We start from the raw sequence: 20,278 nt of genomic DNA, 5'->3' as shown, positions 1-20,278 counted from the left end.
GGCGGCGGCGGCCGCGGCAGGAAATCGGGGCAGAGCCCCGCCGGCGCGAGATCCCGCCCCAGTCCCGGACCCCGCCGAGAGATCCTCGGGCCGGGCCATGGACGCAGCAGAGCCGGGTAGGCGGTCCGGGATATGGGATGCGAGAGGGACCTCCCCCAACCGTACCCCACTTCCTAAACTGAGTGGTCTCGCCTGCCCTTTCTGTCCAGAGAACGGGGAAAGGAGTCCCAAATGGGAGGGACGCCAGCATCCTCCACTGTGGGGACCCCCAAGCCGAGAGGGGCCCAGAACATCATTCCCTGACCCCCTCCCCCTTTGGAGTCTTCACCCCGGATGCCTGGGGGAGGGGGCCCAGGAAGGGGAAGTGGCCGCTTCTGCTTCTGATATTTGTGATGGGGGCAGGGTGTCACGACCGCTGATGGAGAGGCCGACGCGGCAGAATCTCCACCCGGCTCCTCCATAATCAGGGGAGGGGGCATTGCTGATCTGGAGTCCACAGAAGGGGGGCTGTGGCAGAAGTGTGGCAAGGTCTGACTTGTATTTCCGGCTGTCTTTGTGTCTCTGCTGTGCATGTCTAGTGTCATTCGGTCTTTATGTTCCTCTGGTTTCAGTCTGCCCATATGCGTTTGTGCCACAGGCTCTGTGCCGATCTCTCCCACGTGTATTTCCATCTGTCTGGCCTGAGGTCCATGTGGTTCCATTGTCAAGCTGGCTCTCTCCCCAGGGACAGTGTGGCTGCATCTGGGGCATCTGTTTTGTCTCTTTGCTTCTGGGCCCATGTGTGTGTGGGTGTCTCTGTTCCTCCAAGCAGCTGTCCCAGTGCTGGGTTGTGCCGGAGTCCATCTGCCTGCCCTGAGTTGGCTTCACCTCAGGCAACACTGCCTCAGTCCTGACTCTGACATCAGCCCCCATCCCAGGCTCTCTACAGGTCCAGAACACTCTCTGTCTCTCTCTTCCCAGCCTCCAAACAGCTGGCTAAGAGCCATGGTGTCGGGGCCTCCGTGGGTGGAGGGAGGCTTTGATTGGCCCATGTATGACACTCCCCTCCCCCAGGGCTACCCCCGGCTCCAGAGAGCAGGAAGAGGTACAGTGACATCTTCCGGAGCCTGGATAACCTCGAGATCTCCCTGGGGAACGTGTGAGTCTGAGCCTGGGCCAGCCCCAAATCCCTAACCATTTAGGTGCATTAGGAACCTATAACATCTGGATCCACTTACCTAACAACCAGAGAAGTCTAAGATGGGTCCTTCCAAAACACCTGGAAAATCCCAAAATTCAACCCCCATATCCACTGGAAATTCCCAAAATGGTTCTAGGAACCCCATATATCCTTGTGACCACTTAAAACATTTGAGATCCTTATAATCCCACTCTGTGGACCCCAGATTCACCCGGGACCTTTCAAACTCAAGTCCCATTTAGAAAAAAAAAGGAAAGAAAACAAACTCATTTAATCCCCCCACCCAGAACCACTCAGACCTCCCAGATACAAGAGATGTCCCAGAGGTGAAATCCAGGACCATCACTCACACTGCTCTGGGGGCCCCCCAACAACCCCTAAGCAATTCCCACCGGGTGGAGGGTGGCATCCTGACGCCCTTACCTCCCAGGACCCTTGAGATGCTGCCTGGAGACCCCGTGCTCTCAGGAGACCCAGAGTCTGACAAGACCCCCACAGCCAATGAGGTGAAGGGTGGGACCAAGGAGGCAGGGAGGAGGGGGTCTCCAGGGGGAGGGGCTCTAGGGGGTTGAAGCCCCTCCCCCGCTTGCTCCTGAATGCTGTCTCCCTCCCCCTCAGACCAGTGAAACCAGCCTTTGGAGTCGCCCCTCCACGGAGGGTCCGGCGCCCCTTACAGGTAGGGGACTTTGAGGTTGGGGAAGTGGGGGGCAGAAAGGAGTCCTTCCTTCAGCTAGTCATCAGCCCCTGCCTGTTCCACACACCAGGGACACGGCAGTATACACAACAGAGCTGAGCCCCTGCCCTCAGGGAGCCCCAGGCTCGGTGGAGAAAAGGTATAAAATTGCAACTGGACAAGATCATAAAGGGCTGTTTTGGGGAGCCATAGGGTGTAGAATAGGGGTCACTGGTCTGGTCAGTCTTGGGGCTCAGGGAAAGCTGCCACAGGTCAGGGTTCAGAGGTCAGAAGTCCAACCTCCTGCCCCAGGGGAGGAGCTGGACTTGCGGCTCATTCGGACCACGGGCGGCGTGGATGCAGCTCTGGAGTATGCCAAGACCTGGAGCCGCTATGCCAAGGAGCTGCTGGCCTGGACAGAGAAGAGAGCCAGCCTTGGTGAGGGCCCCTTCTGCCCGACCCCAGGCCCCAGGCAGTGCCCACATCCTGCCCAACTCAGACCCCTGCTGTCTCCCCCCAGAGCTGGAGTTTGCCAAAAGCATCATGAAGATCGCCGAGGCTGGCAAGGTGTCAATCCACCAGCAGGTAGCCATGACCAGACCCCTGCCCCGGGGTCTGAGCCCTCCAGAACCCCAGCCCTGACCCCCTAGATCCTCAGCATCCTCCAATGCCAACCCTCTCCCCACCCCCTCAGAACCACATGCCACTGCAGTACATCTACACCCTGTTTCTGGAACACGACCTCAGCCTGGGAGCTCTGGCCATGGAAACAGTGGCCCAGCAGAAAAGAGATTACTACCAGGTGAGGGGGCCCTGCTGCCCTAACTATCCCATTCACACCTCCCCAGGGGGAAGGCACTTAGCATCAGTGCCATTTTGCTGATGAGGAAGCTGAGGCCCAGGGATGCTGAGGAACTTGCCCAAGGTTACCCAGCAGAGATTCAAACCAGGCTTCCTGTGCAATTGCAAAACTGCTTCTGTTCCTTTGCAGGGTTTAGGGGTGGTGGTGAGGGGGGATGGGGCAAAGCGTTGAGTGTTCCCAGGAAGAGAGCTTTGGCATCTCTGGGTCCAGGCTTTAGAAAGGATGAGGTGGAGAGCTGGAGGGTGGGGGAGAGTGCAGACCCCCAAGAGGGTCCAGAGGATGAAAGGCACGTGGTAGAGGGGAGCAGAAAGACCGGGCATGGCCCTGAGGCAGCCCCCCCCACATCTGTCCTCCTTGCCAGCCCCTGGCGGCAAAACGAAATGAGATTGAGAAGTGGCGGAAAGAGTTTAAGGAGCAGTGGACGAAAGAGCAGAAGCGGATGGTGAGGCCTTGGCAGGGTGGGTGGGTGCACACCTGCTGGGCTGACAGAGTAGAGGAAGAGGTGCTGATGGGTCCCCTTCTGTCCCTGCCCCCACCCCCACGGCCCCAGAATGATGCAGTGCAGGCGCTGCGGAGGGCCCAGCTCCAGTATGTACAGCGCAGCGAGGACCTGTGGGTTCGCTCCCAGGCGTCCCCCGAGGACCCGGCACCCCAGGCCTCCCCAGGGCCCAGCAAACAGCAGGAGCGGCGGCGGCGATCTCGAGAGGAGGCCCAGGCCAAGGTGGGGACCTAGCCCCATGCCCCGCCAGAGCTGCAGCTCACCCCGCCCCACACTCTGTCCCACATGTGCCCTGGCCTGGTCTCCCCAGGTGCAGGAGGCCATGGCGCTGTACCAGATGTGCGTCCGCGAGGCCAACGCGCGGCAGCAAGACCTAGAGGCCGCCAAACAGCGGATCGTGTCGCACGTGCGCAAGCTGGTGCTGCAGGGGGACGAAGTGCTGAGGCGGGTGAGACCCTTTACCACTGCCACCCCACATTCTCCTTTGGCCCCAGTTGAAGGCCCTCTGCCCCTAACCCATCCCCAGGGCCTAGGACTCCTTATCCCGAGGCGGCCAGTTTCCACCCTCAGTCCCTGACCACACGTCAGCCTCGGCGCCACCCGCATGGGGTCCTGTCTCCCTCTTCCCCCTCCTCCAGGTCAGGCTCTGACCAGGATCCCCCAGCTGCTACTCATTGCTCGCCCCGCCCCCAAACCCTGGCCGCAAGGGCGACTCTAAAGGTCAGGCTCCGCCCCCTCTGACTGCAGTTGGTCCTCCCCTCCACTGCCCCGCTCCCCCCCCCCCGCCCCGCCCCGCCCTGCTGCAGGTGACCCTGGGACTGTTCAGGCTCCGAGGGGCGCAGGCAGAGCGGGGACCCCGCGCCTTCTCTGCCCTGGCCGAGTGCTGCGAGCCCTTCGAGCCCGGCCAGCGCTACCAGGAGTTCGTGAGGGTGCTGCAGCCCGAGGCCCCGCCACCCCCTCCGCCGGCTTTCTCCTTCCAGGAGTTTGTACCCGCTGCGCACAGGTGGGCCTCCCTCGGGGAACAGGGTCAGGAATGAGCCCCAGAGACATTTGCAGGCTGTTGGCACCACAGGTTGAGTACTTGGGGGTCAGAAAACTCAAAGCCTCAGTTCTTGGATTTGGTTGCCAAAGCGCTTTTGGGGGTGGGTATTCCAGTTCTGGGAGAGGCTGAACTTTAGGGTCACTGAACTGGGTGCTCACTGGTGTCAAGGCTTCCAGACACAAGTGCTTCGAGTTGGGTCCTCCTAGACGCAATGCACAGGTGTTGTCATCTCAGGGCAGTTTCCTGGTCACCAGCGCCCTCAAACCTCTCCTTTCAGCTCTCCTCTGGACACAAGAAAGAAGCTCTCCTGCCCCCCACCACCACGGCTGGATGAAAGTGCCTCGGAGGCAGGCCCCTGGGAAGATGCAGGCACAGGCTGGCAGGGTGAGCACAGTGAGAGGGAGGCACGAGTGGTGCCGGGGCAGGGGTCCATCCTAATTGACCTATTCCCTCCTAGGAACTCCAGGCCGGACTCCCGGTGGCGATGCGGACAGTGTGGGTGGTGGCAGCGAGTCCCGGTCCCTGGACTCTCCGACTTCCAGCCCAGGTGGGGCTAGGAGCTGGCCCTAACCCTCCTCCAGTCCCCAGTCCCCAGTCCCCGACCAGACTCTGACTCTCCATCTCTAACCTCTCACTTGACCTTTGACTTACCTGCATCCCTGACCTATTTTCCTCACCCTCTGATCCATTCTCTTGAGCCAGCTTCTGAACCACCCCCCAGATTGCTGACCTGTTCTCCAACCCCCAGTCACTGACCTGACCTTCCTCCTGACCTCTGACCCTTTCCCCAAGGGCATCTGTGGGTGGTTCTGGAAAGCCTAAAAACCAGGAATATCTCCTTAGCCCTGGAGCTTCCCCACGACCCCTGTGACCCCCGACCTCTGTGACCCTCTGACTCTAGGCTCTGGCACAAGGCGGTTGGTGAAGGTCTCATCCATAGGCACCGAGTCCTCAGATGACTTTGAAGAGCGAGACCCTGGTAAGGCTGGAAGCAAATCGGGTGTGGTGAGGGGTGGGCGGTGGACCAGACACCCCTGACCCTCTGTCCCCGCAGACCTGGTAGATGGGCTGGAGAACGGCCTAGGAAGCCCCTTCAGGAAGTGGACGCTGTCCAATGCGGCCCAGACCCACCGGCTGCGGCGGCTCCGGGGCCCAGCCAAGTGCCGCGAGTGTGACGCCTTCATGGTCAGCGGGACTGAGTGCGAGGAGGTGTGGCCTGGGCCCATCAACCAATGACCTCTTCTGACCCCCAGTGACCTCCCTGACCCCAGGCACTTCCCTGACCTGAAATCCCTATGCCCCTTTTGCCATTAGGACATGCCCTGATATAAGGATTTCCTATGAGTCTCCCCCACTCCCAGAGGATCCCTATGACCTCCCTGCCCCTGCTGATCCCTGCTGTCCTCCCAACCCTATGACATTCCCTTCAGTGCTTTCTGACCTGCCACAAGCGCTGCCTGGAGACTCTACTGATCCTCTGTGGACATAGGCGGCTCCCAGCCCGGACCCCCCTCTTTGGGGTTGACTTCCTGCAGCTGCCCAGGGACTTCCCGGAGGAGGTGCCCTTTGTGATCACCAAGTGCACAGCCGAGATAGAACAGCGTGCCCTGGGTGTGCAGGTGCTGCCCTGATTCTTGACCACCCCCAGTAGTGACCCGGCACTCCTGACGGCCAGTTGGTAAGCTGGATGTTTGTCTCCTACCCCTGCCCTACAGGGCATTTACCGGGTCAGTGGGTCCCGGGTCCGCGTGGAGCGGCTGTGCCAGGCTTTTGAGAATGGTCGAGCATTGGTGGACATGTCAGGAAACTCGCCTCATGATGTCTCGAGTGTTCTCAAGAGATTCCTCCAGGAGGTGGGTACTCAGCGGCTCGGGGGTAGGGGCTGGGCGGGCTCAGGCTGAGGACCCTCTGCAGCCCACCCACACCCATGTCCCTCCCGCCATTCCACCCCCAGCTCACTGACCCCGTGGTCCCCTTCCACCTCTACGACGCCTTCATCTCTCTGGCTAAGACCCTGCATGCAGACCCGGGGCACGACCCTGGGACCCCCAGCCCCAGCCCTGAGGTTATCCGCTCGCTGAAGACCCTCTTGGTGCAGCTGCCTGACTCTAACTACAGCACCCTGCGGCACCTGGTGGCCCATCTGTTCAGGTGTGCACTGTCCCCGACCTTGAAATGTGACTTCTGACCCAAGGCACGGATCTGTGACCCCGTCCGTGGACATAACTACTGACCTCTGGGACTGATCCCTGATGCTGACTTCTGATCTTTGCATGTGTTTTCTGAGCTCTGAATTTTAATACGTGACTCTAGACTTTGGGTGCCGACCCCAAACTCCACTGCCAGGCAGGTAGCTGCTGGTCTCAAACAATGACTGGGAGACAGCCATGACTGGGGCGGGTTGCCATGAGCCTGGCCTACAGCTCCTCTCTGACAGCCAGTGACCACATATTCTGTGCTCTGATCTTTTTCCTCATACCATCCCCAGGGTGGCTGCACAGTTTGAGGAAAACAAGATGTCTGCCAACAACCTGGGCATTGTGTTTGGCCCAACACTGCTGCGGCCACCGGATGGTCCCAGGACAGCTGGTGCCGGCCCTGTCACCTGCCTACTAGACTCTGGGCACCAGGCCCAGCTCGTCGAGTTCCTCATTGTATACTACGAGCAAATCTTTGGGATGGACGACCTCCCCGTGGCCACTGAGCCCCTGCCCCAAGACCCCAGTCCAGCCCCTGGACCTCTCCTAAACAACAACCCCCAGCCACCACCCTCTGACCTTGCTCCAGATCCCCTGCCCCCAGTCCTAGCATCAGACCCCGACCCAGACCCTGAGCCCCACGGTACCTTGGAGAAACATCCTGAGGCCACACCTCCTGAGGTAGGAACCCACTGGGCCCACAGACATGGGGAGGGCCTTCTTTCCATTTAATCTTCTCTCTCTCCCATCTTCCTTCCATCACTTTGCCTTTAAACTTTTCTCTTTCATTCCCTCTCTCCCTAAAAGTGAGGAATGGAGTGGTAGGTGATAACAATGGAAGTAATAATGGAGGAATGACAGGGTATAGCTCTGCAGAGTTACTAACATAGGTGATCATTTATTCCTGCAACAGAATATTTCTTGAACATATACTATGTACCAAGCACTGTTGTAGCAGGCATTACAAATACAGCAGTGAGTAAATTATTCAGAGACCCCATCCTTTTGGTGACTGCATTCTACTGGGAAAGAAACCAACAACAAATAAGAAATATGGTATAATGTCAGTTCGTAGGACATTACAAGGTGACAAGTACTATGGAGAAGAAAAGAAAGGGTAGTGCAAGGTAAGAGACATGGAGGGGCACCAAGGAGAGGTGGAGAGCAGTGTGTAGCAGTAAATAGGATGCTGTGGCCAGGTCTCCTGGAAAAGGTAGATTTGAGCAAAGACTGGAAAGATGTGGGGGAGGATTGAGCCAGGTGGAGATCTGGGGAAGCGGGTTCCGAAGGGAACAGTCAGTGCAAAGGCCCTGAGGTGAGAGCATGCCTGATGTGCTTAAGGTGCAGCCCCAAGCTGTAATGAATTAGTGAAGAGAAGGTGGTAGAAAGTGAGGCCAAAGAGGGGTCTGTGGAATGCCATGCACCACGCACCTACTATGTATGGGCATTTTATAGGCCTCCTATTATCATTACCACAGCCCTGAGAGGTAGATACTGTTAGTGAAAACCATTTACAGATGAGACTCCTACTGGTGGCTTCCCTGTCCCTCAGATCCTGCTACACACAACATTCCCGAGAGCCTGTACCTCCCCCGCACAGTGGCCCAGAGCTGGCAAAGGGGCTGTCAGTGAGTGCTGGGTCTCGGAGCCATGGAATGGCTCAAAAAGTGCTCAAGACATGTAGAAAGAACTCCAGCTGCTGTTAGCATTTAGCTAAAGGATCAAATGAAGGATATACAGATACATTGAAAAGCAGGTGTGCAGAGTTGCTGAGCAGAGTAGGGCAGAGACAGGTAGGTGACCTGCTACTCATGAGGACATGGCTAAGTCACTCCCTGGGCTGGCTGGCTGCTGAGCGAGGGTGTTCCTTCCCACGTGGAGCCCATAGCTGAGATTAGTAATACTGCTCTTCATAAGGGGATAAGCAGGATTACTATAAAGGGCATCGTCACCCCAGATACCAAAACTGCCAAAGACCTTTTACATATCCAGGAACAAACCCTCAGCTCTCCAAGAATCTCAAAGAACTGGGATTTTATTGTTGGGGTTTTGGTCTTGGGTTTGTTCCCACAGATTCCAACTCCACAAAGTGACCAGAGAGACATGGTTGAGGACACCAGAGAGGAGGGAGGGGAAGGTAAGTATGTTGGGGGGCAGCCCAGGAGTTGTAGGGGTGTTCTTGCCTGGGGTGGCTTGGCTGAGAGATGACTCCCAGGAGATATCCAGAGGACTTAGGGGTCCTCAGCAATGACCATGCCATCCTGCAGTGTCCAGCCAAGGTCCAGAGGACTCACTGCTGGGGACACAATCCCGTGGACACTTCAGCCGTCAGCCAGTGAAATATCCCCGGGGCGGCGTGCGGCCTGTCACCCACCAGCTGTCCAGCTTGGCCCAGGTAGCTTCCAAATTGAGCGAAGAGACCCCTGTTGCATCAGTGACCCGAGGGAGTTTGCGGAGGCGGGGACCTGGCCCTGTCACCTCCTCCTCGCCTGAGGGCAGCCCTCTGCGCCGCACCCCACTGCCCAAGCATTTTGAGATCACCCAGGAGACAGCCCGGCTCCTGTCCAAGCTACACAATGAAGCTGTGCCCAAGGCCACCTGTTGTCCAGACCCCCAACCTGAGGAAGTCGAGGACCATCTCTGACCATCCCAGCATTCTGACTGAGGAGTAAAGGACTGAGAGGGTGTTCGGTGTTGCGGGGGTGGGGGTGGAATCTGCAGAGTTCCTGTAAGGAAAGACTACATGGCCTGGGAGACTAAAACCCTTGTTGGGACAATATACCAGGATTCCCCCGACTAGACACAGGTCACTGCCCATTAGGGCCACTCAGGTTCAGAGGTGAGTCGGGGTCAGTACTCAGGGTCAATACAAGTCCTGGGATCCTTGGTGTCCACCGTAGTGTCTGACTCCTGAACAGGGCTGCCTTTTGCTACTTTGGATGTGGCCAGTCCCCCACTTCTGCCTACTTCCTTAGCTGACCTCGGGTGACCAGCTTTTGGAAGGTGTGGGCAGCCCAGACTCCACATCCTGGTGGTACCCGGGGTCTGATGACCTGGGAATAAACTGGGTCCCTTATACCCTTGAGTGTCTTTCTTTGCCCGGCGAGGCTGATGGGAGAGATAGGTGAGGGCCACGTCCTTTGACCCCGTTTAACCCACCAGAGGAACCAAGGCCCCCTTTCATTCCCAAACATCCTTGAGCACCTACAGGTAGTACTGGCTGGGCCAGGACACCAGACTGAGTCACACCCGCCCGGCCCTCCCGGAGCTCCACGTCCCCGATCCGGGCCTGCATAATCAAACAAATATAACAAAGTGCAGATAACCGGGACAATGGAGCTGTGTGCTCTGGGCCGTGGGAGCCCAGGGCCGGCACAAGCCGGGGCCGGGCAGGGGGCTGCGGGACCGGGGCCGGGGGCGGAGGGCGCGGGGGCGGGATTTCGAGAAACTTAAGTGCGGCTCGAGGGTCAGCTGGGGCAGGAGAGGTCCGAGGGGCACCGCAGGCCGCAGCGCGGGGCATCTCAGTGCTGCAGAAGCGGAGGCGGGGCGGGGGTCCCGGCGGTGGGAGCCCAGTCGGATCAGGGCGTGGCTTGGAACTCGGCGACGGATTGGATGCCAGGGAGCGGGCGGGGTTGGGCCGGGCGGGGGCGCGGACCCTGAGACCACCCGGAGCTTCGCCCAGGCTGTCCGAGGTCACCGCGGGAATTCTGGTGCAGTGAGTGACTCAGCCCCCGGAAGGCTCGAAACTGCGTGCGTGTGAGGTGGGCGAGGACGGGGGCGGGGGTCCCGCGCCGGAAGTGGAGAGGGGCGACCGAGAGGCCGGGAGGAAATGAGGGGGGGTGCTGCGGTTCCGGGAAACCTTGTCCTTACCGCGGCTGCGGGGGCTGGGCTCCCTCAGGTGGCGGAGACGGGGCGGGCCTCCCCTAGGTGGCGGGGGCGGGGCGCCGCGCCCAGTCAGGGGCAGGGGCGGGACCCCGCCTCCCGTGCTCTCTCTGCTGCCCGCGCCCAGCGCACCCGGACGCTCCTCCGTTCCTGCGGTGGACTCCAGGCTATGGGTCTGGGGCCTACCCCGATCCTCTGGGAGGCCGTCCGGTCTGCGGCGTGACAGGCGGCCCAGGTGAGGCGGGTACTGACGGTGGTGGATGGGCGCGGGTCCCGGGGAGGGAGCGGCACGTGCCTATGGGGCCTGGGCACCGCCCCCTCCTCCCCTCTGCCCCAGCTCCTCCTCCAGCCAGCCTAGGGGCGCCTGGAGGCCCAGCGGGCCACCGCCTCCCTGACCGCCCCCTTTGTCTGGGAGGCCGCCAGGGTCCTCTGTCCCACTCGTAATGCCCAGATGCCCCGCCCGCTTCGGGAGCTCTCGCGCCCAAACCCGCTGCCCAACTTCTGGGGCTGCATCGCTGTCCGCTCTGGTGGATCTGGTCCCTGATGTAGGAAAGAAGGATGGCCAAGAAGGAATTCTTGAGACATCTTTGGTACAAAAGGTGGTTTTATTAAAGCTTGGGACAGGACCCATGGGCAGAAAGAGCTGCACTGGGGTCTTGAGGATAAGTGGCCCATTATATACTCTCAAGTTGGGAGGGGGTTAGGGATAGCCTAAGTCTCTAAGGAATTCTGGAAGCAAGGTTCCCAGGACCTTGAGAGGGCTAGCTCTTGTTGAGAAAAGGTCATTTATTACCATCTAGTAAAACCTGAGTCATGGGACCCTTCCAATGTCTACTGGTGGGCCATATGCTTGGAAGATGATTGCCACCATGTATCTTGGGGAGTTGAGAGATAAAGGAAATTTCCAAAGGAATTTTTATATGTTAAAGCAGACTTACAGGATGTTGGGGGGGGTAGTGATTGGGCCAGGATTGCCTTTTGCCCTTAGCAAAGTATTAACATTAAGGCAGTTGAGTCCCTAGAAGAATGTTACTCTGCTTGTTTCGAAAACTTGTCAGTGGGCTATTGATAATAAGGAAATTTAATAATTTTTCTTCTGCCTTTGTTTCCCACATCATTCACCAGCACCGCTTTACCCTGAGGCATCTGAGTTTGAGACCCTTGCCCTTCCTGTCCTGACCCTCCCCTCTGGCTGCTGCTCCTTCCTGTGCCCTTCCAACAAATGCCACCTGCATTGACCTCTCCCTCTGTGCCCCCAGATGGCCACCATGGGCCGGTGCTACTACAATGAGACCATCGGCTTTTTCTACAACAACAGTGGCAAGGAGCTCAGCTCCCACTGGCGGCCCAAAGATGTGGTTGTGGTGGCCCTGGGGCTGACCGTCAGCGTGCTGGTGCTCCTGACTAACTTGCTGGTGATCGCAGCTATCGCCTCCAATCGCCGCTTCCACCAGCCCATTTACTACCTGCTCGGCAACCTGGCCGCAGCCGACCTCTTTGCAGGCGTGGCCTACCTCTTCCTCATGTTTCACACGGGCCCTCGCACCGCCAGGCTCTCGCTGGAGGGCTGGTTCGTGCGGCAGGGCCTGCTGGACACAAGCCTGACGGCCTCGGTGGCCACACTGCTAGCCATCGCCGTGGAGCGGCACCGCAGCGTGATGGCCGTGCAGCTGCACAGCCGCCTGCCCCGCGGCCGCGTTGTCCTGCTCATCGTGGGGGTGTGGGTGGCCGCGCTGGGCCTGGGGCTGCTGCCTGCCCACTCATGGCACTGCCTCTGCGCCCTGGACCGCTGCTCACGCATGGCCCCTCTGCTCAGCCGCTCCTACCTGGCTGTCTGGGCACTGTCCAGCCTGCTTGTCTTCCTGCTCATGGTGGCTGTCTATACCCGCATTTTCTTCTACGTGAGGCGGAGGGTGCAGCGTATGGCGGAGCACGTCAGCTGCCACCCCCGCTACCGAGAGACCACACTCAGCCTAGTCAAGACCGTTGTCATTATCCTGGGTGAGTGAGGGCCCTTCCGCTGGCCCAGGGTTGCCAGAACCCTGCTGCCCTCCCCCTCCCCACCCCAACTCCCACGAGACACGGGAGGGGATCATTTGGGTGGGGAATGTTCTCCAAGGAGGTGACATCTGAGCAGAGACCTGAATGCTGGGGAAGGGAAGAGTTCCAGGCAGAGGGAACAGAAGGTGAGAGCCCTGCAGGACCGGGCCAGTGCCTCCAAAGAGGAGAGGAGGCCCGTGTGGCTGGAGAGAAGCAGGAGAGAAGGTCAGCACCGCCTCGAAGGGCACAGGCAAGAGTCAGATTTTGTTTTAAGTTCTGTGGGAAGCCCTCCAGAGTTCTTAGCCGGGAGTGATGAGGTCAGTCCAGCTGGAGAGGGGTCTGAGTCAGGGAGGCAGCAAGGTAGATCCCATGTGGATACACTCCCTACCCCACCAAGAACAAGGAGTGAGTCTTCCCTATGAGAGCCTGTCCTACAGTGACCTCCTTTCCCCCAAAGAACAAATCTCCATGTAGAAGGGTCCAGCGCCCTGTCTAGTGTACCTGTTAGGAAAGGTATCCCTTTCTGGCAGACACATCAGACAAGGGTGTCAGGCCCTGCAAGCTTGGGCCTGACACTCCGGCCCTGAGCTCAGAGCTGGGGGTGCTGGGCCCCCAGAACCAGCCCCACTCACCTTGGGCCCCATCCTGCAGGAGCATTCGTGGTCTGCTGGACACCAGGCCAGGTGGTGCTGCTCCTGGACGGTCTGGGCTGCAAGTCCTGCAACGTTCTGGCCGTGGAGAAGTATTTCCTACTCTTGGCAGAGGCCAACTCACTGGTCAACGCTGTGGTGTACTCGTGCCGAGACGCTGAGATGCGTCGCACCTTCCGCCGCCTCCTCTGCTGTCTGTGCCTTCGCCGGTCGCCCCACGAGTCTGCCCGCTATGCTCCCTCCACCCGAACAGGGGCCAGCACGCGCATCATGCTTCCAGAGAACGGCCACCCCCTGATGGACTCCACCCTGTAGCCAGCCTGGGACTTCAGTGTGCTGAGGCAAATGCCCTATTAGAGCCCCCGTCTGCTTGTAAATGCACCGGGCTCGACCTGAGCTGCCGGACAGACCCTCAGTCCGCGTGGCACAGCTCCCCTGCCAGCCTTCCCTGGGCTCATGGCTCTGCCTGCCGTAGGGCCTCGGGGCGTGAGGTCATCTTGGAATGCCCAGGAGACAGTCAGAGGGGGTTCAGGAATCTGCTCTTCAATCATCTCATGCCATGGGGTTTTTTAACTGACATTTTCTGGTTTTACTGCCCATCCCTGGTAAACCCTGTGGACCACTTCCTTGTCCGTGGCGGTGTGGGTGTTAGACCGGGGAGAGGAGGGCTGTCTCAGGCCACTTTGCCCAGTGCGACAGGGTAATGAGGCTCGCCCAGGGATGCACCATCTGCCCGAAGCTGATTCTTTAGGGGCATGGACTGAGGAGTGCTGAACATGAGCTAGGAAAAGATTTGTGGCCTCTTGGAGCTTCTGGGGTCTTGCCTGTCCCAATTAGAATTGAGGGGGGTCTGTGGGGAGAGCATGATACAAGGAGTAAACCTTTCTTTCCACTGAGGTCTCCAGAGCATTTTCTGTCATCAAGTCAGATAGTCCATCTGTCCCTGTGTCCCAGAATTGTCCAGCTCAGCTCAGGCTAGGCTAGGATCTTTTCAGCCCTGTTCTCTTTCCTCTTTGATCACTGCACGGCTGTTTTTCTCTCTCTCTCTTTCCCTTTAAATCCTATACACAACACGGGACTCGACCTCACAACCTTGAGATCAAAAGTGGCTTGATCTGACTGAGCCTCTCCATCTCTCCTTTTGGAGGTCTTGCATCCATTCTGTGTGTTCCCCTGCCTCTAACTCACCACCCCTATCTGTCTCTGTCCTCTGGAGCCCACAATGGTCTCTGACCTGTGTAAGCCGTCTTTCTCCTACCTTCCCTTTCACCTGGGTCCAGGTTATGAATTGTCAGCCATTAATAACTAGGTGTAGGTCCACCCCTACACCTAGATTCATCCATACCTACAGGCCAAAGGAAGTGGAGCCTGTGGAGCAGGAAGTAGGATTTGAGAGCTGCCATTTCTCAAACTCCTCGGATGTGCCTGGCACACTGATAAGCACTGTAGGTACATTATTTAATCATTACTTGCATCTTGTGCAGAAGCACACTTATTTTCACATGAGAACTACGGCTCAGAGAGGTTGCCACCTGGCCTGTGGTTACACAGCTTCCAAAGGTCACAGAGATGAATCAAGGGACTAGAGATGCCCCCAGGGAAAGAGTTTTCGATCCCCACAATGTCCAGATTTGGTTACCACCCTAGTCTGATTTTCCTCACCTCACCTCACAGCCCCCCAAGGCTTCAGACATGCCATGAGGAGCCCCCCTCTCAGATGCTCAGAGATCCACCCTGCAGGTACAGTGTAGACCAGAATCTGGATTCTCTGCTTCCACTTCACCAGGGAGGAGACAGAGTTATAGCTCTACTTAAGGTTCACATGCTACTTAATGGCTAGAATGTGGACCCAGGCCTCCCATTAGGGGCCAGATCAACCACTAAAGCACATGTCGTGGAAGAACCAAAAACATCTTAAGTCCTTCAACATTATATGGGGCTAGGTTTCCCTTGGGGAAAACTCCCCCTGCTCTAAGACAGCTCTGCGTAGGCAAGAATAAACTGGGTTGCTGGGTACTTCAGGGTCCAAGATTGGCAGCAGGACTTCTAGGATCTGAGGCCAGCATCTCCAGAGATGGTGACCCAAGTGAGCCCTGTCCACCATGGGTCTGGGCGCAGGACCATGAAAGATGCAGTCCTTGCCTCTGTGGAGCTCCAGGCCTATTGGACAGACAAATTTGGGTGCCAAAGCCATTTCCTATGGGGTGGGGCCCTTGAAGGCCTCCCAAAGTCAGCTCTGTTTCATTTGCTTTTACCTCAGCTTCCCCCAGGTTCTAACCCACACTCCTCTGGTCTCCTTTGCCATCTTGTCCCATTGTTTTTTCCCTCTCTTGTAGATCTCTCCTCCCTTTAAGCTTTGGTCCCTAAAGATTTCAGCCCTGTGCCCCCACCACTGTTCTCTGAAGCACACCAAAATTACTCACAACTTTTAGGTTTCCTGTGCAGGGCTGAACTTTTGCCCAGGGCAACAGCTCTCTATGGACCCCACAAGTTCTGGTACTTCCTCTTAGTGGGGCCCAGTGTTGGGTTTCCTTAATCAGGGAGCTTTCGATGTGGTTCCTAATACTGACCCACATCACTCATTTCCATTCTCTGCTGCCTTTTTTGGAGTCCTCCAATCCAATCACACCAGATGTTTTGAGTTTCCTCTCCAGCAGCAATGGGAAGATGGGCCCTGCCCTGAAGTGGTCCCAGAGAGGCTGAGGAGCCTTTATGAGGCTGCATCTGGAATCTGCCCTCAGAGCAAAGAGGCTCCAGCAAGTCCCAATGACTTTGAAGTGATTCATGTCCAGTCCGTTCCCTTTCTCTCACATGACGATCCTTGTCAGATGCCATAGTTCTAATGGCTAGGAACAAAGACCTGTGGAGATTCGCTCTTACTGGGGATACGCCTCAGAGGAGACCCTCAGGAAGCATCCTTCAGTAGTGGGTATTCTAAGACCTGATTGCAGTAGATGGAGAGAATGAATAAACCCAAGGTCAATTTGAAAGGAGAATTGATTTGCGCAGCTGAGAAAATCACTCAGCCACCATCACCTCACACTTCTACACCCCTCGTGGAAAACTCCAAGGAGGAAGAACCAGTAGGCTGGGAGACCTAGAGATACATCTGATGGGGCTTAAACTGAGGGGACCATTAGGGGACTGAGGAGGGGTTTGGGACTCAGGGCTTCTGGAGATGAATGGTGGGTGTTGGTGGGGATCTGAGAATCAGGGATTTCTGAGAAGGAAAGGGTGGCTTAAGGGAAAAGTGGGGTACCTGAGAAGTGGGGATTTGGAAGAGATGTGTGGGTTCCTGAGGAGGTGGGGGGATCTGGATATGGGGTCGTTGAGGAAGAATGGGGACCTGTGAGGAGTGAAGGCTCTAAGGAGGCATGGGGGCTCAGGAGAAGTGGGTGCTACGGTGAAAAGTCGAGGGCGCTGAGGAGATGGGGGCGGTTCTCTGAGGAGGCTTGAGAGTCTCTCAGGACACGCGGGACCTCTCTGAGGAGGTGCGGCGGCTCTGAGGAGACGTGAGGGGCCTGAAGAAGGATTAAGGTCTCTAAGCAGGAATCCTTGCTCGGAGCAGGTGAGGGAGGCGGAGGTATGCGAGTGGAAAAAGGTGGTTGAAGGTGCGAAGAGCTGTTGCCTCGGCAACTCGCCACCGAGTCCTGGGCCGTTGAGAGGGGCCGTTAGGGGCGTGTCCGTGGGCGGGGCGCGGCGGCCCAGGCGGCAGCAGTTGGCTGGCGGAGACGGTGGGGCGTGTCCGTGGGCGGGACTCGGCCTCCTGGCTGGCGGCGGTTGGCTGGAGGCGGCGGCGAGGGGTGGGGCTCGGGGCGCGCGCGCGCAGCCCGCGGGTGGCGGTGGTTGGCTGCGGCGCCCTTGTGAGTGCTCCAGGACAGGCGGATCTCCCTCCGCGCCTCCCCGGCCCCGCCGCCCATGGACTCCCCGCCGCGCCCACAGCGCCCCGCGCCGCCTCCGCCGGCCCCGCGCCGCCCGCCGCCCGGGCCCCCTCCGGGCCCCGACACAGGCGAGGTCCTGCAGCAGATTATGGCCATCACCGACCAGAGCCTGGAGGAGGCGCAGGCCAGGTGCTGCGCGGGCTCGACGGGGGCGGGGGGCCACCCAAAGTCGCGGCAGAGAAGGGGGCGGGCCCAGGGGCCAGGGCCAAGTCGGCTGGGAGGGAGCCCGAGGGGTGAGGAGGGTGAGGGGTGAGAGGCGGGGAGCGGGGAGGGGAGATGTGGGGGCACTGGGAGGACTGAAGGCGGGGTTCTGAAGCCTAGGGGATTTAGGAGGTTAAAACGCGACGGATTGAAGGGTTTATGGGGCTAAGCGGCGGGTGATGGGTTGTAAGGAGCCGTCCTGGGGCGAGAGGAATGGGCCTAAGGGGAGTTTGTGGGTGGGGAGGTCTATGGTGAAAGGCAGTTTCGTGGTTTATGGAATGTAAGGGGTAAGAGGAGAGCGGGGGCGGGGGGTGCGGGTAACGGCTGAGAGATGGGAGTAAGTGAAGGGTGGACAGGTAAATGGATGCATTAGTGGGACTTCTGAGGTGGGGAGTTCTGAGAGCAGATAACGGAGAGAGTTGTGGGCAGTGGGACTCAGGAATGAGGAGATGGGGGTGACTTGGTGCGGGAACCATCAGGAAAAAAGGTTGGTGGGGGAGCTGGATGGAGGGATGGAGGGCCGCCTTTTTGTTAACTCAGCAAATATTTTTCAGACACTTACTGTGCGGGGGACACCCAGCTGGGTGCCGACATAGTCCCTGCTCTCAAGCTCATAGAGGAAGAGAAAGCAAGTAGCAAAAACTAAGAATACATTGTGAGAAAAGCTCTAAGAAAAGGCATAGCATGCTGTGGGAAGTCAGATGTAGAGAACACGGCACTTTCAGAGTCCCAGAGGTGGGAAAGACCTGGAAGAAAGCAGAGCCAGAGACATAAAGTCCTGAGTTCAGTTTGCAGACAGGTTGGAACCAGGACTGTGCAGAGCCCACAAGTCTCAGGAAGGAGTTTGGATTTTATTTCAATTGCGGTGGGAAGAACCACAGTAGTTTTAAGACGACCTGGCCTGGGGCACCTGGGTGGCTCAGTTGGTTAAGTATCTGTGGTAGCCTCAGGTCACGATCCCAGGGTCCTGGGATCGAGCCCTACATTAGGGTCCTTTCTCAGTGGGAATTCATCTTGCTTCTTCCTCTTTCTCTGCCTGCTGTTACCCCACTTGTGCTCTCTCTCTCTCTCTGTATCAAATAAATTTTTTAAAAAATATTTTATTTATTTATTTGACAGAGACATCACAAGTAGGCAGAGAGTCAGGCAGAGAGAGAGGGGGAAGCAGGCTTCCTGACAAGCAGAGAGCCCGATGCGGGGCCCGATCCCAGGACCCTGAGATCATGACCTGAGCCGAAGGCAGCAGCCTAATCCACTGAGCCACCCAGGCGCCCCTCAAATAAATTTTAAAAAAATCTTAAAAAAAGAAAGACGAGGGACGCCTGGGTGGCTCAGTTGGTTAAGCAGCTGCCTTCGGCTCAGGTCATGATCCCAGAGTCCTGGGATCGAGTCCCACATCAGGCTCCTTGCTCATCAGGGAGCCTGCTTCTCCCTCTGCCTCTGCCTGCCATTCTGTCTGCCTGTGCTCTCTCTCTCTCTCTCTCTCTGGCAAATAAATAAATAAAATCTTAAAAAAAAAAAAAAAAAAAAAAAAAAAAAGAAAGACGACCTGTCCTACCTACCTACCTCCACCCACCACTTGTCAGCCAGCCAGGAATGGTAGAATCTGCTTTACAAGGCAATCCATTGTGTTTGGTGCCTGCTCAAATTATTAGAAAATAGGCAAGGACCAAAGTCCTTTTGGAGGATGGGGCCTTGTTGCATGGGGCCTGTTTGGGGTGAAGGATGATCCTTGGGGATGGGACCAGGGTCTGGTGGTGTGGACAGTACAGCCACTAGAGCCCTTTAGGGAGGCAGGGTTATGCCAAAGCCAAGTGAGCAGCAGCCACAGGAAGGAGGAGACAAAAGGTGGATTTGGCATGCATTTGTTCTTCAAACTTTCCTTTGCTTCTTGTGAATTGTCCACTCTCTACAGTTTCATAAGCTCTATCTGAAAAGTTCAGAGTGTGATCCCCCGCTCCCTTACTACGTTTATTCTACCTGTTGGAACACTGTGCTGGGTGCTAGAGAAACCAAGATGGCTAAGATGTTCTCTGCCCTCTCAGGGCTCATACAGAAGTGGGAGTGTGTGGGAGACTAATTTATAAATAGTTGTCATAACAGGTGTGTGCTGAGTAGTGAGGATTCCTGGCACTGGCAGAAAAAAAGAGATGGGCCAGGAGAGGGTGCCCTTGTGTGATACCCTGTCTGCTAGACTAGTCTGAGAACAGGGGGCTTTGTCCTATTTTCCTTTGTATTCCCAGGACCATGCATGATGCCTGGCACCTAGCATATAGTAAAATTTGTGGCACTGAAGATTCTATAAGGTTTAGGAGGAGCTGGGGGGGCGGGGCGGATGTGCTCTTCACACCCAGGAACCACAGAGGCAGCACTTTGGGTGGAGGAGCTCTGGTTTGTGGAGCTCCTTGAGTTCCTTCTCTTCTAGGTAGGGAGCTGCTTAAGGAGTGAGCTCTGCTCAGGTGTGGTGTTCCTCCAGCATCTGTCACCCCATTACAGCCCCAAGGCTGCACTTTTTTTCTTACAGCAATCCACACCTCCCCTAGATAGGCTTTTTTTTTTTTTTTTTTTAATTTGTCAGAGACAGAGGGAGAGAGAGTGAGCGAGCACAGGCAGACAGAGAGGCAGGCAGAAGCAGAGGGAGAAGCAGGCTCCCTGCCGAGCAAGGAGCCTGATGTGGGACTCGATCCCAGGACGCTGGGATCATGACCTGAGCCGAAGGCAGCCGCTTAACCAACTGAGCCACCCAGGCGTCCCCCCTAGATAGGCTTTATAATGCTGTACAGTCAGTCACATCTTTCTTGCTATTCTTCAAGATAGCTTTTTCTTTTTCTTTTGGGCTAGGAAATTGAATAGTGGGGCATTATACATGCATGACAATGTGGTTGTTAGGTAGCTGTTCCCTGGTTTCTTTCTGAAGTAGAAAGACCCCTGGGGCTTTTATTTTGAGACTTAGATGCTTCAGATCTCCCCCACTTCTTTGGATATAGCCCCAACAGTCATCCAAGTCCAGACAACAGTCTGAACTCAAGGCCCTAAAAGTCACTCAAGTCCAGCCAACAGTGTTCAGTCCTCAGGGGAATCACTTAACTCTACTCGGGAGCAAATGGCTT

General features: G+C 57.2%; 3 protein-coding genes across 14 annotated transcripts in view; all 3 read left to right on the top strand.

Annotated features, from left to right (window-relative positions):
- Positions 1–9,532, top strand: GMIP (GEM interacting protein). Of its 4 annotated transcripts, none has more exons than XM_032867786.1 (21): positions 1–116; positions 1,054–1,138; positions 1,611–1,686; positions 1,799–1,856; positions 2,166–2,291; positions 2,374–2,438; positions 2,548–2,655; positions 3,077–3,157; positions 3,266–3,436; positions 3,525–3,662; positions 4,021–4,217; positions 4,534–4,640; positions 4,714–4,803; positions 5,158–5,235; positions 5,311–5,465; positions 5,687–5,875; positions 5,972–6,109; positions 6,211–6,407; positions 6,745–7,135; positions 8,528–8,591; positions 8,722–9,532. In XM_032867786.1, exons 1-21 carry the CDS (start codon positions 98–100, stop codon positions 9,096–9,098), a joined length of 2,910 nt encoding a protein of 969 aa, XP_032723677.1. In that variant the 5' UTR covers positions 1–97; the 3' UTR covers positions 9,099–9,532. The 4 variants fall into 4 exon arrangements, with proteins under 4 accessions (XP_032723677.1, XP_032723678.1, XP_032723680.1 ...); XM_032867788.1 differs by lacking the exon at positions 1–116 and adding an exon at positions 219–528; XM_032867787.1 differs by lacking the exon at positions 4,714–4,803.
- A 50-nt stretch (positions 9,533–9,582) lies between these two features.
- LPAR2 (lysophosphatidic acid receptor 2) lies at positions 9,583–13,522 on the top strand. 9 transcript variants are annotated; one of them, XM_032867797.1, is made up of 4 exons: positions 9,583–9,664; positions 11,596–12,337; positions 12,494–12,601; positions 13,028–13,522. In XM_032867797.1, exons 2-4 carry the CDS (start codon positions 11,596–11,598, stop codon positions 13,339–13,341), a joined length of 1,164 nt encoding a protein of 387 aa, XP_032723688.1. In that variant the 5' UTR covers positions 9,583–9,664; the 3' UTR covers positions 13,342–13,522. The 9 variants fall into 9 exon arrangements, with proteins under 9 accessions (XP_032723688.1, XP_032723685.1, XP_032723681.1 ...); XM_032867794.1 differs by lacking the exon at positions 9,583–9,664 and adding an exon at positions 9,915–10,215; XM_032867790.1 differs by lacking the exon at positions 9,583–9,664 and adding an exon at positions 9,916–10,215 and having other exon boundaries at positions 11,462–12,337.
- Positions 13,523–16,944: 3,422 nt separating this feature from the next.
- Positions 16,945–20,278, top strand: part of PBX4 (PBX homeobox 4) — a 35,618-nt gene continuing 32,284 nt past the window's right edge. Inside the window, exon 1 of the mRNA XM_032867800.1 lies at positions 16,945–17,096. Coding sequence (XP_032723691.1) covers positions 16,945–17,096 — 152 coding nt within the window. The remainder of the gene's footprint in view (positions 17,097–20,278) is intronic.

The sequence above is a fragment of the Lontra canadensis genome, unplaced genomic scaffold (genome assembly GCF_010015895.1).
Source record: "Lontra canadensis isolate GAN:19392208 unplaced genomic scaffold, GSC_riverotter_1.0 scaffold35, whole genome shotgun sequence".
NCBI classification, from domain to species: Eukaryota; Metazoa; Chordata; class Mammalia; order Carnivora; family Mustelidae; genus Lontra; species Lontra canadensis.
This window is presented reverse-complemented; position numbering and strand designations above follow the sequence as displayed.

Bases quoted from the DNA above. Each gene is read 5' to 3' on its own strand.
- GMIP (XM_032867786.1), top strand. The intron at 1,857-2,165 runs GTAGGGGACTTT...CTCCTGCCCCAG, and splicing joins GGGTCCGGCGCCCCTTACAG to GGGAGGAGCTGGACTTGCGG. The intron at 6,408-6,744 runs GTGTGCACTGTC...TACCATCCCCAG, and splicing joins CTGGTGGCCCATCTGTTCAG to GGTGGCTGCACAGTTTGAGG.
- LPAR2 (XM_032867797.1), top strand. From the start codon at position 11,596: ATGGCCACCATGGGCCGGTGCTACTACAATGAGACCATCGGCTTTTTC. The intron at 12,338-12,493 runs GTGAGTGAGGGC...ATGCTGGGGAAG, and splicing joins GACCGTTGTCATTATCCTGG to GGAAGAGTTCCAGGCAGAGG. The intron at 12,602-13,027 runs GTCAGCACCGCC...CCCATCCTGCAG, and splicing joins GGAGAGAAGCAGGAGAGAAG to GAGCATTCGTGGTCTGCTGG.